The sequence below is a fragment of the Candidozyma pseudohaemuli genome (assembly GCF_003013735.1).
Source record: "Candidozyma pseudohaemuli strain B12108 chromosome Unknown scaffold00005, whole genome shotgun sequence".
NCBI lineage: Eukaryota > Fungi > Ascomycota > Pichiomycetes > Serinales > Metschnikowiaceae > Candidozyma > Candidozyma pseudohaemuli.
In genome coordinates, this window is record NW_020194439.1 from 249,383 (window position 1) to 264,819 (window position 15,437).

Sequence of the window (15,437 nt, forward strand, 5' to 3'; positions counted from 1 at the left end):
CTAATGACGACCAGCAGCGGAAACCGGTGTTCCTCGCTCAATCAATGTGATATTACTACCCCCCAAAACATTTTTCTTTTTATGTATTTGTTTGCTTATACGAAAATTTAATGTCCTTGTTCCTGTTCGGACTGTTGCACCACCAACCGGTCGTTGGCAGCCGTATCGTAGTTTGGCACGAAATCTAGAGGGCCCTCAGGGCCAATTCCGTCGTGATTCTCTATCTGTCCATGTGACTCGTACAAATCGTTCTGGTCCCACAACTGAGACTCGTGGTCAAAGGTGCCTGGCAACATGCTCATTGGGTCATGAGAATTGTGACCCTGAGATTCATGGGGACTACTACCAGAGTGGAGTGGAGCAAACGAGTTGGGCCTGTACTGGTGAAGACCAGAATTGGAGCTCAGTGCGTTGCTTCCTTGAACCATCTCCTCCAAAATGTCATGACTAGGGTCCATTGGACTCACAGTCTCTCTGTCTTCTGCGTCGGAAGATGCATCAAACTGAGGCTCAGAAGGTAAGAGACTCTGTTCGTGGAGTTTCATGCGCTCCTTCTCAGTAAGATTAGGCTCCTGTGGCATGGCAACATCGGCAATGATGTCTTCATACGTAGGAGCAGAGGCCAATGGCGACAGGTGCAGAGGAGTAGCACCCAGTGACTCTCTGCGGTACGGAGGAGTGAAGTTGTGCATTGGCAGTGTCTCTGGAATAGCACCAATCATATTGGCCATGCCAGTTCTCTGGTGAGTGAAATTGCCGGGAGCATGAGCTTGCAGCAATGGAGCTTGAATATGGGCGTGAGCCTGAGTAGACGGGCTTGCCGAATTCGAAGATGACGTTGCAGAAGAACGATTGGTGCCATTGACAACGCCATGCTGTCCATCTGGAGAAGCGGCAATCGGCAGCCTATCCAGTCTATGAGTACCAATAACGACCTCGGAGGTGATCTGAAGGAACTTCTTCAGACGCTTGAACTTGTCTGTGTTGATAAACTCTGAGCGGTTTTGGTATGCGTGGTAGGTGTAGTTGCCTTGATTGTTAGGTGAGATGCCGGGACCCGCCGACAACATGTCATCCTGAGAAGGCGCTAGGTTTGACTTGGGGTGTTCGCTAGGGCCATCAACGCCCAACGACTTTCCTGAAAGGTTGAGCATGACCTCGATGAAATACTGGAAGCTGACCATTGGACAGCCTGAAATGGTGGGAAAGGCGTCAGGGGGCACTCTCAAACTGGTGTTGATTTCCAGCTGGAAAGTGGCCGGGTCCACAAACAATGGGATGATCAGCTGCAGCAAGTCTTTACGAAACGACTCGTAGAGACCATCAGGCCCGTAGTCGAGACGGCAAACCCGCACCAAGGTGACAATTATGCCTTTGGTATCCTGGATCTTCTTGAGGTGGTGAATATTGAGCTTGATCGGTATAAGCTCACCACGGAGGAAACCGCTTTGAGGCAACTCCATGGACACCCTGATGTTGTTGTTTGGACGAGTAGGGTCGGCATTCAGCGAAGGGGAGAAACTTGAAGGAGCGGAATTGCCCGGGCTTATGTGGGTGTTATGCAAAGAAGTGGGAGTGTTACCCAGAGCGCCAGGCGTCAGGGAGTGGGCTGGGTTGCCGGAGTTCGTGAGGGTCATGTTGAAATTCAGCTCTGTGTCCAGGTTGTTGGAGGAGAGGGTGCTGAAGGTGTTGATGGTGGAAGTTGAGCTCTCGACCCTCAGGAGGCGCTTGTTGCGTCTTGGGTCGTTGATGATGAGGCGCTTGGGCTTTGGTGGCGGTAGTTCGGCCACATCTATAGGGTTTACTAGCGAAATGATCTTTTCGGAAGAGTAGGCGGCGCCGTTCATTTTGGTGAACTGGCGGGCGCGAGCGAACAAATCGTTGGAGCCAGCTCCGGGAGATTCGGCGGATGGGGAACCGGAGGAGGAGACCGGATCGTCGGCAGAACGCAAAGACGTCTTGAGGACGTACTCGATGGCACCCTTGCCAAAGTCTATACTGGTGAAGATGCGCTTTTTCGGGAGTTTGACAATAAAGGGGAAGCGGTGCTCGCCCTTGTACAAGCCGTTGACGAACTCGTCGGCGTCCAGCTGGCGGGGTCTGTCTGGGTCGGGCCCATAGATGCGGATGTTGTGGTTGAAGAGGGTGCGTTTGACGGTTTTGAGTTTGGAGTGGGGCAGGGCGTTGATTTTGATGTAGCCGGACAAACAGAACTCGATGGCGATGTTGGCGAGATGCTTCTTGGAGATGAGGATGACCTGGCCCAGGATCTCCTCGCCGGGGAGCCACAGCTTGTGGGGCAGGTCTAGGGCGATGTAGAAGTCGTCGACGGAGGAGGAGTCGATTTTGTAGGACGGGGGCTGGTCCAGGCCAGGGGGTCGTTGGAGCTTGCCGGGGATGAATTTGGAAACGGCCCTTCTCATTGCGGGATAGCAAAGGGTGGAAGGGGTGGACTGGGCTTGTGGGAAAGAAAGCAGAGGGTGGGCCGTTAAAAAGAGTGGAGGTGTTGGAGGTAAACGGAGCAGATACTAGACAGGAAGACAGACGTCGCTAGAGACAGGGCCACATACGGTACAGAGCAGGCAGGCAGAAAAAAAAAAAAAAAAAAAAAAAGGTAATGCTGCAGCGGCTGGCCCAGGAATCCCGTGCGCCTTATGCTGGGAAGCTTAATGGGCTAGAGGGAGGATTTTTAGTGGGGGTGCTGGGTCCGAGAGGTGGATGGAGGGTGGTGTTGGAGGGGAGGAATTTGGATTTTTTTGCAACGTGAGGGTGACATGGTGGAGGAGCACGCCAGGCGCACTGACACAGGCTGACAAAGCGAGGGAGCGAGGGAGCGAGTGAATGGAGGCGGCTCGACTGAAATGCTAAGCGTCGGCGGGCGGCAGTAGTCGATGGACGAGTTGAAAGAACTTTGTGATTTGATTTTGAATTTTTTTTAAAAAGCCAGTTTCTTCAATTTCTTCAATAAATAGTAGAGTCTTCAATAAATGGCCCGCCTCCCCCGTTTCATGGTGAAATTCGCTAGGGCATGGTGTCTGGCATGGCACGCCGGCTAAACCCTGACAATAGTGACAGCTCCATGCACACGCCCGAGCACATTGTGGGCTGAGGCATTTTGTTCTCCGCGGGAGGCCTGAGACAGCTACAGAGCTTCTGGGTTTTTTCTTTTGGCCAGGGCCTCTGAGGGCACCAGGTGGTACTCCAGTGATGTCCGTAGCCGCCTTAAGCGGCCGTCTTAAGCGGGACTTTCAATGTAGTCGCCCACCCGTGCAAAAACGGTAATCACCCTTTGCTCCCTACCCTAGCACAAGTATTTCTTTGCTTCACCAGATCTTAAATCACCTCTGGTTGCCATATCCACCGCTTCCATGCTGCGAACATGCGGCTTGACAGCGAATGACAGGTGCTTGTGGGCGCACCAAAGTGACCGAAAACGCCCTTGTGCCCGCGAGCCAGGGCTCGCGAGCCAGGGCTCCCACCGCCGAAAAAGTAACATGGCTGCGAGAATCGCCATTGTGGGAAATTCAGCACAAATGTGGAACAACTGCAGGGATTGGGCCAAGGATCTGTTTTGTGCGAGCTACGGTTAGATTGCACGCTTGAGGGCGTCACTTTGCGACCCGCCCGCAGATTTTGTGGTCCACTGCCTTCACCTCACTTTCCTGCCACGGCACTGTTGCAACCAGTCTTCGCGAGCAAATAAAAATGCCCTTTGCGGCTCGCTTCCGTCGTTCTTTATCTTTCCCATCGCCCATACATTATATTCTTCAATATGGAAATATTCTTCAGAGTGGAAAGCATTTTGGAACCCTTTCATTTACGTAGGATTGCCATTTCTGTTCACCGTTGGCTTGGCCCGCAGTCCGAACGTTTGCCTACGTCTTGCCGTCTTGCCGTCTTGCCTGGCAAGCAAGCGGAAGCAACTTGTCCATCTACGCATGCACAAGATCCTGAAGCTGAGTTTCATCTGCACGGCCGAACCTTGGTTATTCCGAACTGCGTGGAATTCACCGGCTTTATTAAAGCGGCTAGTTAACTTGTTGACTGGTTGACCTGTTCACCTGGTAGGCCTCCTGCGACTTGATGTAGTAGCTCTTCTTGGCACTCGGACTACGTCAACTATGGCGTGATAAGCGGGTCACTGGCTTTGTGTATTCGACGACGATCTGCGGCAATTGACCCACGGCGGTGGTTGAGAGTTTCGATTTTTCCGAGGCCTGAAAGTCTGTTTGCATCAAACGCACCACAATGTGACAGAACCCGTGTTTCCAAACGCATGTCAAATTTGACAGCTTCGGGCACATTGGAGGTGGAATTCGGCATTTCTTGGTTCTGATTGGATCACCGGTTCTACCCCTCTTGTCGGTCTCTTGTGTTTCAAAGATAGCCCAGTAGGCGGCCGTGCATATCAGCACGGCAATAACCGGAGCCGGAGTCCGGCGAAGATAGAGTTTGATGGGTGGGCTTGACAGACGTGGCTAAAGTTTGTTAGTAGGTATCTCCGAACGTCGCCTTACAACCTTGTTTCGATGACGTCTGTGGGGGTCCACCGTACCAATTGGGGGAGTCATTGCGGCATGCAGCTACAGATGTGGTAGTCCCGATGTGGCAGTACGGAGATGGCAGTCCCGATATGGCGGTACGAATCTGGTAGTACCGATAGTACCGATATGGAAGTATAGATTTGGTAGTAAAAGTATGGTATGTAAATATGTGGTAGATATAGTGGTACAGATATAGTGGTACAGATATGGTAGTACAGATCTGGCAATACCGATGTAGTTGTACAGATATGGTAGTATAAATATGATAGTACAGATATGGCAGTACGGATATGGAAGTACAGATATGGTAGTAAAAGCACGGTATTGTAATTATGGTGGTATAAATATAGTAGTACAGATATTGTAGTACTGACATGGCAATATAGGTATGGTAGCACTGATATGGTAGTACAGATATGGTAGTATAGAAGTGGTGGTACCGATATTGAAGTACATATAGTAGTAAAGATATAGTAGTACAGATAATGTAGCACATATATGGCAGTACAGATATGGTAGTATTAATGGTAGTATAAGTCTGGTAGTATGAATTTGATAGTATAAGTGGTAGTATAAGTATGGTAGTATAAGTATGGTAGTGTGAATTCTGAAGTATGAATTTGGTAGTATAGATGTGGGTTATGGTAGTACAGATATGGCAGTAAGATATGGCAACAGACAGTAGTACACACACAGTATCCACAGAAATACACAATTCAAGACGTATTCACTCAATCTCCTAGATTAATCACCTACACCTCCCTTCTTCAAGCTTATATTCGTGCTAATGTACATGGTGAACGTCACCGGCTGACCCGTTTGTCAATGCAATCCGTTTAATCGAAAGTCTTCTTTTTACCCTGGAACTGAGCGTTGTTGGGGCCAGATCTCGTAGGGGTGGCCGATCTCTCACGTCCACCGAATCCACCACGACCTTCGAATCCACCACGGCCTCCGAATCCACCACGACCACCTCTGCCGGAACCTGGTCTGGCAGATGGCTCCTTAGGCGTGGAGAAATCCAATCTGCATGGACGGCCCTCGATGTACTCACCGTTCAAGGCGTTCAAAGCACCCTGTGCCTCCTCAACAGAGGAGAACTGGACGTAACCGAAACCCTTTGGCTGCTGTGTGTCTGGGTGGGTTGGCACACGGCAAGAGATCACGCTACCGTGCTCACCGAAAACCTCAAACAACAGGTCTCTGGAGGCGTTGAAGGACAAGTTACCGATGAACAAGGTGTCAGAAGGAGCGGAGGGAACATCGCCAAACTTCTTGGCTCTGTCCTGGTTCCTTGGGGTCTGCGGCTTACCGGAAGACATGTCCAAGTTGACTGGTCTGCCGTCGATCTCTCTGCCCTGGTACTCAGCCAAAGCCTTCTCAGCAGCAGCCTTGCTCTCAAAGTCAACGTAACCGTAACCTCTGGACTTACCAGTGGCTCTCTCCCACATGACTCTAGCGCCGGTGACACCGCCAATTGGCTCGAACTCTCTCTTGAGCCACTCGTCGTCAACGTTCCACGACAATCTACCCACGAAAAGGGTAGCAGGCTCGGCATCTGGAGTAGATTCGGTCTTCTGCTTCTTGGTTGGGGCCTCCTCAGACTCCTCAGACTCCTCGGCCTTTCTCTTGACAGGCTCCTCCTGGTCCTCAGTCTCAGAATCAGAATCCGAGTCGGAGTCGGAATCGCTAGACGAGGAAGAGGAGCTTGAGTCGGAATCGGAATCGGAATCAGACGAGGAGGAAGAAGAGGATGAATCAGAGTCGGAGTCGGAATCGGAAGAAGAGGAGCTGGACTCCTTCTTCTCCTCCTTCTTCTCTTCCTTCTTGGTCTCCTTCTTGGCCTCCTTCTTGGCCTCCTTCTTAGGCTCGGGCTTCTTCTCTTCCTCATCGTCAGAATCAGAATCAGAGTCCGAGTCGGAGCTGGAGGAATCAGAGTCGGACTCAGAAGAGCTGGACTCAGAGGAGCTGGAGCTGCTCAGGGAGGACTCCTTCTTGGCAACAGGCTTCTCATCCTCAGATTCAGAGTCTGACGAGTCCGAGGAGGAATCGGACTCAGAGGAGCTGGAGGACGAGGAGTCGCTCGAGGACGAGGAAGAGTCGCTGGAGGATTCCTGCTTTTTCGTGGCCTTGGTGACCTTAGCGGCCTTGGTAGAAGATTTAGCCATTGTTGTAAAAAATGTGGTGGAGATGAGAAGAGAAATTCTCAAGCAGGGTGCTTTTTTCGCTGATGAGGTGCTGCACACTGGGGCTGCTCATCGACCCGGGGTAGACTAAAAGTACACAGAGGGAGGAGGGAAAAAGGGTCTCTTTTTATTTGATCTGTGGTGGTGGAGAAATGGGCTTTTGAAGATGTATTGAAATTTATTTTTTTCAAGATACAGAGGATGGGGTTGAAGATGGTGCGGCTCATTTGCAACCATTGCTCCAGTCTCACGACATTAAGGATTATAGGGGATGCCATATCGGATGGACCCGAGGAGGAAAGTCAAGTTAGGAAGCAGTGCTTTACAGGAGTTTTCTTGATTACGAGGAAAATTAGGAATGTAGTCTAAATTTCACGAAAAATGATGGGGCCAATATTGGTATCAGAATGTGGAGTGCTGCGGTTCACAGGGTCGAGAATATGATTGCAATGAGGTATCAGGAGGTTTCAAAAGGTATACTCGACGTTATAGAGCAGTTGCTGCCAGCGCTACATAAATCTGATACTTTTGTAGTTTGTGTGATGCTTTTTGATATCGCTGGCTTTTCGAATATCAGTACCAGGAGGAATGAAAGATGGCATGAGTTCTGCAGAAACCAGCTTAACAGAAATTGAAAATTCACATTCTTTACCACGTCGAAACGACGAGAAACGTTCCAAACCCTTGCAGTGTTCAGAGCCCTGTAATCAAACTCTTACGTTCACATTCCCTCAACTGAAGAAAACGACAGAATCGGTAATATATCCTATACCTCATTTATCGGTAAGAAATTTGGTTTCCGGTAAACGAACTTTGCTTAGAAAATAGACGTATTCGAAGAACTACCCTCTTTTTCCTTGTAAATGTCCCTGAAATAGTACCGGTGATGGAAGATGCCCTGGCTGCACAATTTTTCACGCTAAGAAACCCCACCCCACATCACAAAAGCCAAATCCACATCACAGCACTCAAAACCAAAAACCACCTGAACCCTGAAAATCCAGATCACAAAGCCACGCACGACCGCTAAAATCTACTAACCGAGAATACCCAGGCGGAAGGAAGGCGTCTACTGTGGAAACTTGCTTGCAGGGTATTGGCGGTGCGGAACCGGGCCGTAAGTATGGGGAAGCTGCGAAATGTCAAATCGGCCCACATTGACTGGCTAGAATGGGCTCCAAGGTTGAGGAACAAAGAGGGTCAAACTACAATGAAAATGGTCATTATATTCAAATTCTAGGGAAAATTCCATCCCCTACGCACTTTTTTTCTCCGAAAAAGGCCCACGTTGAAGCCATTTCCATGGTTCGTTGCAGCTCCTGTATTTCGCAACCTCTGAGTCAGAGCTACCCCTCTGCAAGGTGGGGCCATGAGTCACAGAAAAACGTCAAACTGGCCAGTTTATAAGAAACCCAGCATCAGCACCACAAAAACCAGCATCCAGAAAGTTCCTTTTTTTCTTCGGAATTCTCCTTCCCTAACCCAAAAGTCCCCTGTCAATTACCCCAGACCGGGCCGGTTGCGCGAAAAGCCTGACGAATTTTTACTTTGCACCCATAGCATATAGTCGCTTCTACATCATCGCCAGTTTTTTTTCTTCACCATGTTCAAACAGTCCAGGGTGTTACTACAGAAACCGACTTACAACATAATGCCTTACAAGAATATGCTTAGGGATCCCTCCCTGAAATACACCATGTTCAAAGGCGTCAAGCTTACTGACAGAACCTGGCCAGATAAGCAAATCACCAAGGCTCCAAGATGGCTTTCCACAGACTTGAGAGACGGTAACCAGTCTCTTCCCGACCCGATGTCGATTGCCGAGAAGAAGGAGTACTTCCAGAAGTTGATCGAGGTTGGTTTCAAGGAGATCGAGGTTTCCTTCCCCTCTGCTTCCCAGACAGACTTTGACTTCACCAGGTACGCGGTGGAAAACGCCCCAGATGACGTTTCTATTCAAGTTTTGACTCAATCCAGAGAGCACCTTGTCCGCAGAACGGTCGAGTCTGTTGTTGGTGCCAAAAAGGCCATCATCCACATCTACTTGGCCACCTCTGACGTCTTCAGAGACATTGTGTTCAACATGAGCAAAGAACAGGCTATTGAAAAGGCCGTGGAGACCGCCAAGTTGGTCAGATCCTTGACCAAGGACGACCCCCTGAGACAGGAAACCGAGTGGACCCTTGAATTCTCGCCAGAGTGCTTCTCTGACACTCCCACCGAGTATGCCTTAGAGATTTGTGAGGCTGTCAAGGCCGCCTGGGAACCTACTGCCGAGAACCCATTGATTTTCAACTTGCCTGCCACCGTCGAAGTTGCTTCCCCTAACGTTTACGCTGACCAGATCGAGTACTTCTGCAGAAACATCAGTGAACGTGAGAAGGTCTGTGTTTCCGTCCATCCTCACAACGACAGAGGCTGCGGTGTTGCTGCTGCCGAGTTGGGTGTCCAGGCTGGTGCTGACAGAATCGAAGGTTGTATGTTCGGTAACGGTGAGAGAACCGGTAACGTTGACTTGGTTACTCTTGCTTTGAACTTGTACACCAACGGTGTTTCTCCCGAATTGGACTTCTCTGACATTGAGGAATTGATTGCCATCTCTGAGAAGTGCAACAAGATCCCTATCCACCCAAGAGCCCCATACTCCGGTTCCCTTGTCGTTTGTGCTTTCTCTGGTTCTCACCAGGATGCCATCAAGAAGGGCTTCCAGAGATCCGAGAAGAACCCAGACGACCCAATGTGGAAGATTCCTTACTTGCCTTTGGACCCACAGGACATTGGCAGAACTTACGAGGCTGTTATCAGAGTCAACTCGCAGTCTGGTAAGGGTGGTGCTGCCTGGGTGATCTTGAGATCCATGGGCTTGGACTTGCCAAGAACCTTGCAGGTCGAGTTCTCTACTGTGGTGCAGAACGAGGCTGACAAGGGTGGCAGAGAGTTGAAGATTGAGGAAATTAACGATCTCTTTAAGAAACACTACATCTACACTGGTGAGTCCTTCATCAAGCTTGACGACTACGAGACCACCAGAGGCAAGGGCGAGAACAACACCCGTGAGATCAAGGCTGACTTGGTTATCAACGGTAAGCCTGTTACTATTTCCGGTGAGGGTAACGGTCCTATTTCTGCATTTGTTGATGCTGTTGCCAAGCAGTTCGGTACTTTCTTCGAGGTGAAGAACTACACAGAGCACTCTCTTGGTGCCGGTTCTTCCGTCAAGGCCGCCACCTACATTGAGCTTTCCTACATCAACTCTGCTGGTAAGCAGACCACCAGATGGGGATGCGGTATTGACTCGGACGTTAGTGAGTCTTCTTTGAAGGCCATTGTCGCCATCCTTAACCACTTGATCAGAGCCGGTGAGCTTAAGGTGTAAAATAGTATTTAGTTGATCTAAAATGCAATGTGCAATTAAAACTGATAGGGAAGGTGTAAAGCGATGTGGGGTTTGAGTGGAGTAGTACGATCTGGATGTGGTGATTGATTAAGGATGAGCAAACTATTAAAAGGAGGAAGGGCTCTAGAGTAGTTTGAATAGCTAGTATTCCATACATCGATTCCTTACTATGGTCAGTGTCTCATTCTATTCGTAGTATATGGATGTATGCTGTCTGTTGGAGTTCGATGAACCATTTCTTGAATCGTCTGATTAACAAGTCACTTCACAATTCAGGCCTTAAAATTTGAACAAAACACTAATAGAAAATTCCTAAGCATCGTTTCATCCATTTCATCCATTACCTTGAAGTACTTCCCAGGCTGCCTTTTTCGCAGCCACTGGACCTCAAGCATACCGTGCAACCATCACTTACAAAGGCCAAAAGAGACACACAATTTAAACATTTAGGTATTTTAAGCTCTCAAATCAAAAAAGTCATGAGCGGTGGGAGCCCTTGATGCTGCACCATCGAGAACGTGGTGGGTGCTTCCGGGTGCTTAGGGCTGAGCCCTAGCACACGTGACTGTGTAATACCCTCACAATGCTCCTTCTGCCTGCACACACCACGCTGGGGCCCAGTACATACTGTCGCACTAGCTGGGGAAGCCTGCAGGAGCCTTGCAGCGAGTAAAATTTTCATACCCTCACCAAAAAAAAAACCTCTTCTTCCATCCTCCCATAACCAGGAAAAGTATATACCAATGTCCGATTTCCAGCCAGTTGTTGTCATTGACGGTAAGGGTCACTTGTTGGGTCGTTTGGCCTCCATTGTCGCCAAGCAGTTGTTGAACGGTCAGAAGATCGTTGTGGTCAGATGTGAGGCCCTCAACATCTCCGGTGAGTTCTTCAGAAACAAGTTGAAGTTCCACGACTACTTGAGAAAGGCTACCAGATACAACAAGACCAAGGGTCCTTTCCACTTCAGAGCCCCATCCAGAGTGTTGTACAAGGCCATCAGAGGTATGATTCCTCACAAGACCGCCAGAGGTAAGGCTGCCTTGGAGAGATTGAAGGTCTTCGAGGGTATTCCTCCTCCATACGACAAGAAGAAGAGAGTTGTCGTTCCTCAGGCTTTGAGAGTCCTCAGATTGAAGCAGGGCAGAAAGTACACCACCGTCGGTAAGCTTTCTTCTGCTGTCGGCTGGAAGTACGAGTCCGTTGTTGACAAGTTGGAGGAGAAGAGAAAGGTGAGATCTGCTGAGTACCACGCCAGAAAGGTTGCTGCTTCCAAGAAGTTGGCTGCTGCCCAGGCCCAGGCCTCTGAGACCGAGGTTGCCAAGAAGTTGGCTTCTTTCGGCTACTAAGTGTTTTGCAGTGGTGCTTCTGCTTAGGGCAGAGGTGCTGCAACGGGGAAATATTGGTCGTTTGTACGATTGAAATCTCGCTATTGTATGTATAGATTCTATATGTATTAGCGCTAATACATCATAACGAAGACTTGGTATCGTAGTGTGTTTAGCTGTGAGCTTGAGGCCGTGCTCTAGGCCGGAGAATAAGGATCATTTGTAAGTTACCGGTTTATCCGATCATAGAAAGCCGTTTTGGTGACACTTTGCATGGACGAAGTTGACGAGCAAATTGGTCTACTATATATGAATAATCCAATCGGGCAAGAACAGGACCGGTCACTGGGTACCTTCTCGGTTCATGATTCTCTAAACTCGTCGTTGGCTACCTTTTGAACCCATTACATCATAATAAGCGATCTTTAAGTAATCAGAAGAGTTGTTTTTCGTTACTGTGCCTTCTAGGCTGATAATCCCTAACAGTCACTACACTAGTGCGGTGAGTGAACCGGGCAATCAAGACTCACCTGAATTAGTCCAGTAGACCTCACAAATATATAAAACCCTCCCACTATGATGAACAACTTCCTTATATATTCACCCCTGACATCCTCATTCGATCGTATTTTGTATTCTCTTGCTGTCTTGGCGCCGTAACAATCTGTCTCATTTTGCAACCATTGACCGCACTTGACCACGACAAGTAGATAGATCATTCTAAATTCGTTTTTCAAATTGCATGGTAGTTTCTGTCAGAGCTTTTGACGGAAGTCATTTTTATTACTGTAATTTCCTCTCCCCTGCTCATTACATAACAATGGAGTCCTCGTGGTTGCAAAACCTCCGAAAAAACTCCGGTTCAAAGCTCAACTTCAGCATCCCAGCTGCAAAGCTTTTTTCAACTCCCCGATTCCTCCGAATCATCGAAATCATCGTTTCTAGTTGTAAACAGAAAAAAAAAAATCCCTTCCTTCGTTGCCCGAACCTGTATTACCTACTCAGCCATCACCAGAGGTTGACTCCACATTTCGCAGCTCATCGCACATACTACTTTCATTAAATGCCAAAGTTCCCGACCATCCCTTCGCTAATAAGCTCCACAAGAGCCTCCTTCAAAAGCATACCTTCGCTTTCACCCACAAAAGAACTCGTATGCAACTACGAGACCATCGAGAATCTAGACGTTATAGACGACATCTGTGAGGACGCTTATAAAGGTTACTCAAAATGGTCGAGTCGACCATTCGACGAAAGAAGTGAAATTCTTCGAGCAGCTGCTAGTCTAGTGCAAAAGAACAAAGAACACTATGTCGAGGCCCACATGGCTATCGGAGCAGCCCGGCCTTTTGCTGAAATCATCACACAAATGGCCTACCAGAACATTGTGGAACATGCTCTGCCTATTTCTCGACCAGACGGCGAGGTTTTGAAAAGCAAAATGAGTCAATTGGCCATGTCCATAAAGAGCCCCGTGGGACCTGTGCTTTCAATCGCTCCATGGAACGCTCCTACTGTGCTTTGGGCTCGTGCTATAGCTGCTCCATTGGCTGCTGGATGCTCTGTAGTTGCCAAAGCGCTGGAAAAGGCCCCAATTACATCTTATCTTTTTGCTCGAGACTTCCATGAGGCTGGTGTTGATAAGGACGCCTTGCAGGTGGCACAATTTGCACCAAAGGACCAGCCTGAAGCGACAAAGAGACTCATTGAACACAGCAAGATCAAGAAGATCACATTTACCGGTTCGTCGACCCTTGGAGCCAAGCTCTCTCAAATTGCAGGAGGCGCCTTGAAACCTATGTTGTTGGAGCTTGGTGGAAAGAACGTGCTGATCATCACTCCAAATGCCGATCTTGAAAAAGCGGCAGAATCTCTGCTTTTCAGTGCATGGCTTCATAACGGCCAAATTTGCATGTGTCTTGATAACTGTTTCGTCCACAGCTCTGTCTATGATGCATTTTTGAAGATTTTGGTGAGAAAGGCTCAGCAACATTGTGCTGAGAAAACTCCCCTTAGAGACGTTGAAGGTGCGGATAAAGTCCGTGGGTTAGTGAGCCAGGCGCTTGAAAAGGGTGCCAAGGTTGCTTTTGGCGACCCCAAGCAGCTGTCTGACGCTTTTGTTCTGCCTTTGATCTTGACTGATGTGAATAAATCTATGAACATTTTTCTGGAAGAGACCTTCGGTCCTGTCTTTTCTGTCATCAAATACGACACGATAGACAATGTTGTGAATGCAGTGAATGACTTGAGATTCGGGCTCAAGGCATCCATTTGGTCTAAAGATGTGTTGAATGCAATTGCAGTGGCCAAGAAAATCGACACTGGCGCCGTTCACGTCAATGGATCAACTGTGCATGATGAAGCGACAATTCCCCATGGAGGCGTTGGCCAGAGTGGTTTTGGCAGATTCAACAATAAGTGGGGGCTTGACGAATTCAGCTTCGAGAAGGTCATCACAGCCAACCCGTAATCAAAACCCACGTTTGCTGAGATTTTCTGCAATGTCTAAGTATAATGCAATGGGGTTGAACGAAGGTGATTTGTCAAAGACGAGTTGGTCGACTGTTGACTTGATGCGGTTGGTCCAATTGATTAGGTCGAGGTGGTCAACGTCTGACAAGGTGCCCAAGTACTCTCCCCACTTGGACAGCTCAACGCTGACCATGCCATCGTTTTCCCAGTGGGTTCCACCACGTTTTTGGATTTCGTGCTTGATGATCTCATATGTGGCACGAAACACGCAGACTCCATGGGGTGGCATCAGGGCACCATAGGAGAAATACGAGACATTGCTGTTATTGGTGACGTCTTTGTTGAACTCCTTCAAGAACAGCGTTGTCAATTGTGGTATGGCTCGGGGGCAGATTTTTTGGAGTGTCTTGTCTGCGTTGACGATATCCATGACGAAATCGGCACATTCGGAACCATGATGAGGTGTACCGATTGTGGTCAAACTAACCACTTCGTAGGGTGACTTGTCGGTTTGGAGTTTCAGAATAAGGTATCTGGCGTCAAGACCACCCATGGAGTGACCTACGATGTTGATCTTGAGTCTTTCCCCATGTGTCTTGTCTTCATGATCCTCGCATTTCTCCCTTAACAAGGCATCCAAACGCTCGGCCCGCTGATCTATTGTTCCAAAAGGTGGGACGCGTGCTGTGATCACCAGAGCTCCAGCCTTGGTAAGCGCATCCTCGATTCCATGCCAATAATTCACCAGAATACCGCTTCCTTGGACATTTTCAGCTATCATCTCGAGATCGGTGTCTGCAAACTGGGGAAGCTCAAACAAGTTTAGCGTGTCGAAGCCCAGAAGCCCGTGACACAAAACTATAGGGTGCTTAGGTACGCCGTAATGGTCTCGAAGCTTGCTGAACTTGTCTTTGATGAGTTTGATATCATATTTGTCGTTAGCGTCTATTTTGTCATCTTCGGACTTATTGTTCCAAAGGCTTTTGATGCTGCTAACATATGGAAGAGGGTGTATAAACAAGAGGCCTGCCCCTGCCCTCAATGGCTGCCTGAACATGGTACTATATGGTTGCTTAAACCTGGAGAAGCGATCTAGGTGATAAGTTGCACCCGTACACCAATACTTAACGGCTACTGTCGTGTGATAAGATCTTGATAGAGCTTTGGGAGGTGATAACGGCGATTTAAATTTGTCGATGTTATTTGCATAAATAGAAATATGTATATAGAAAAGCACATTCACCAAGAAGGCGATTCCATCAATAAGAATGAATGGAATCATGGCTTTTGTAGTACATCTTCGAACAATATTCCCATCCTTTTGAAGTATGGATAGCTTGGAAACCGAAGATCTACTTCAAATTCGACTTCTACATGGTGCAGCTGCAGGTATATACATTAAATGCCCATTTGACAGGACTTTGCGAGGTGCTTCCACATCTCATGCATGAGCGTCCGTAAAATTATGTCGATATATTTCAATCAAGATTCCGAAAAAGTTTCAAAGAAGCTG

The 15,437-nt window shown here is 48.4% G+C and overlaps 6 protein-coding genes across 6 annotated transcripts; 3 read left to right on the forward strand and 3 right to left on the reverse strand.

The window, feature by feature from the left end:
• Window positions 1-107: 107 nt before the first annotated feature.
• Window positions 108-2,423, reverse strand: RIM8 (Rim8p; the record flags this gene model as incomplete). The annotated part of the gene is made up of 1 exon (XM_024857937.1): window positions 108-2,423. The coding sequence occupies one exon, from the start codon at window positions 2,421-2,423 to the stop codon at window positions 108-110; it is 2,316 nt and encodes a 771-aa protein (XP_024713863.1).
• A 2,957-nt stretch (window positions 2,424-5,380) lies between these two features.
• C7M61_002567 (uncharacterized protein) lies at window positions 5,381-6,712 on the reverse strand (the record flags this gene model as incomplete). Its single annotated transcript, XM_024857938.1, has 1 exon — window positions 5,381-6,712. One exon carries the CDS (start codon window positions 6,710-6,712, stop codon window positions 5,381-5,383), a length of 1,332 nt encoding a protein of 443 aa, XP_024713864.1.
• Window positions 6,713-8,333: 1,621 nt separating this feature from the next.
• LEU4 (2-isopropylmalate synthase) lies at window positions 8,334-10,106 on the forward strand (the record flags this gene model as incomplete). The annotated part of the gene is made up of 1 exon (XM_024857939.1): window positions 8,334-10,106. One exon carries the CDS (start codon window positions 8,334-8,336, stop codon window positions 10,104-10,106), a length of 1,773 nt encoding a protein of 590 aa, XP_024713865.1.
• Window positions 10,107-10,870: 764 nt separating this feature from the next.
• Window positions 10,871-11,473, forward strand: RPL16A (60S ribosomal protein uL13; the record flags this gene model as incomplete). Its single annotated transcript, XM_024857940.1, has 1 exon — window positions 10,871-11,473. One exon carries the CDS (start codon window positions 10,871-10,873, stop codon window positions 11,471-11,473), a length of 603 nt encoding a protein of 200 aa, XP_024713866.1.
• A 1,042-nt stretch (window positions 11,474-12,515) lies between these two features.
• On the forward strand, window positions 12,516-13,922 carry C7M61_002570 (uncharacterized protein; the record flags this gene model as incomplete). Its single annotated transcript, XM_024857941.1, has 1 exon — window positions 12,516-13,922. The coding sequence occupies one exon, from the start codon at window positions 12,516-12,518 to the stop codon at window positions 13,920-13,922; it is 1,407 nt and encodes a 468-aa protein (XP_024713867.1).
• A 35-nt stretch (window positions 13,923-13,957) lies between these two features.
• C7M61_002571 (triglyceride lipase) lies at window positions 13,958-14,981 on the reverse strand (the record flags this gene model as incomplete). The annotated part of the gene is made up of 2 exons (XM_024857942.1): window positions 13,958-14,014; window positions 14,064-14,981. 2 exons carry the CDS (start codon window positions 14,979-14,981, stop codon window positions 13,958-13,960), a joined length of 975 nt encoding a protein of 324 aa, XP_024713868.1.
• Window positions 14,982-15,437: the final 456 nt, after the last annotated feature.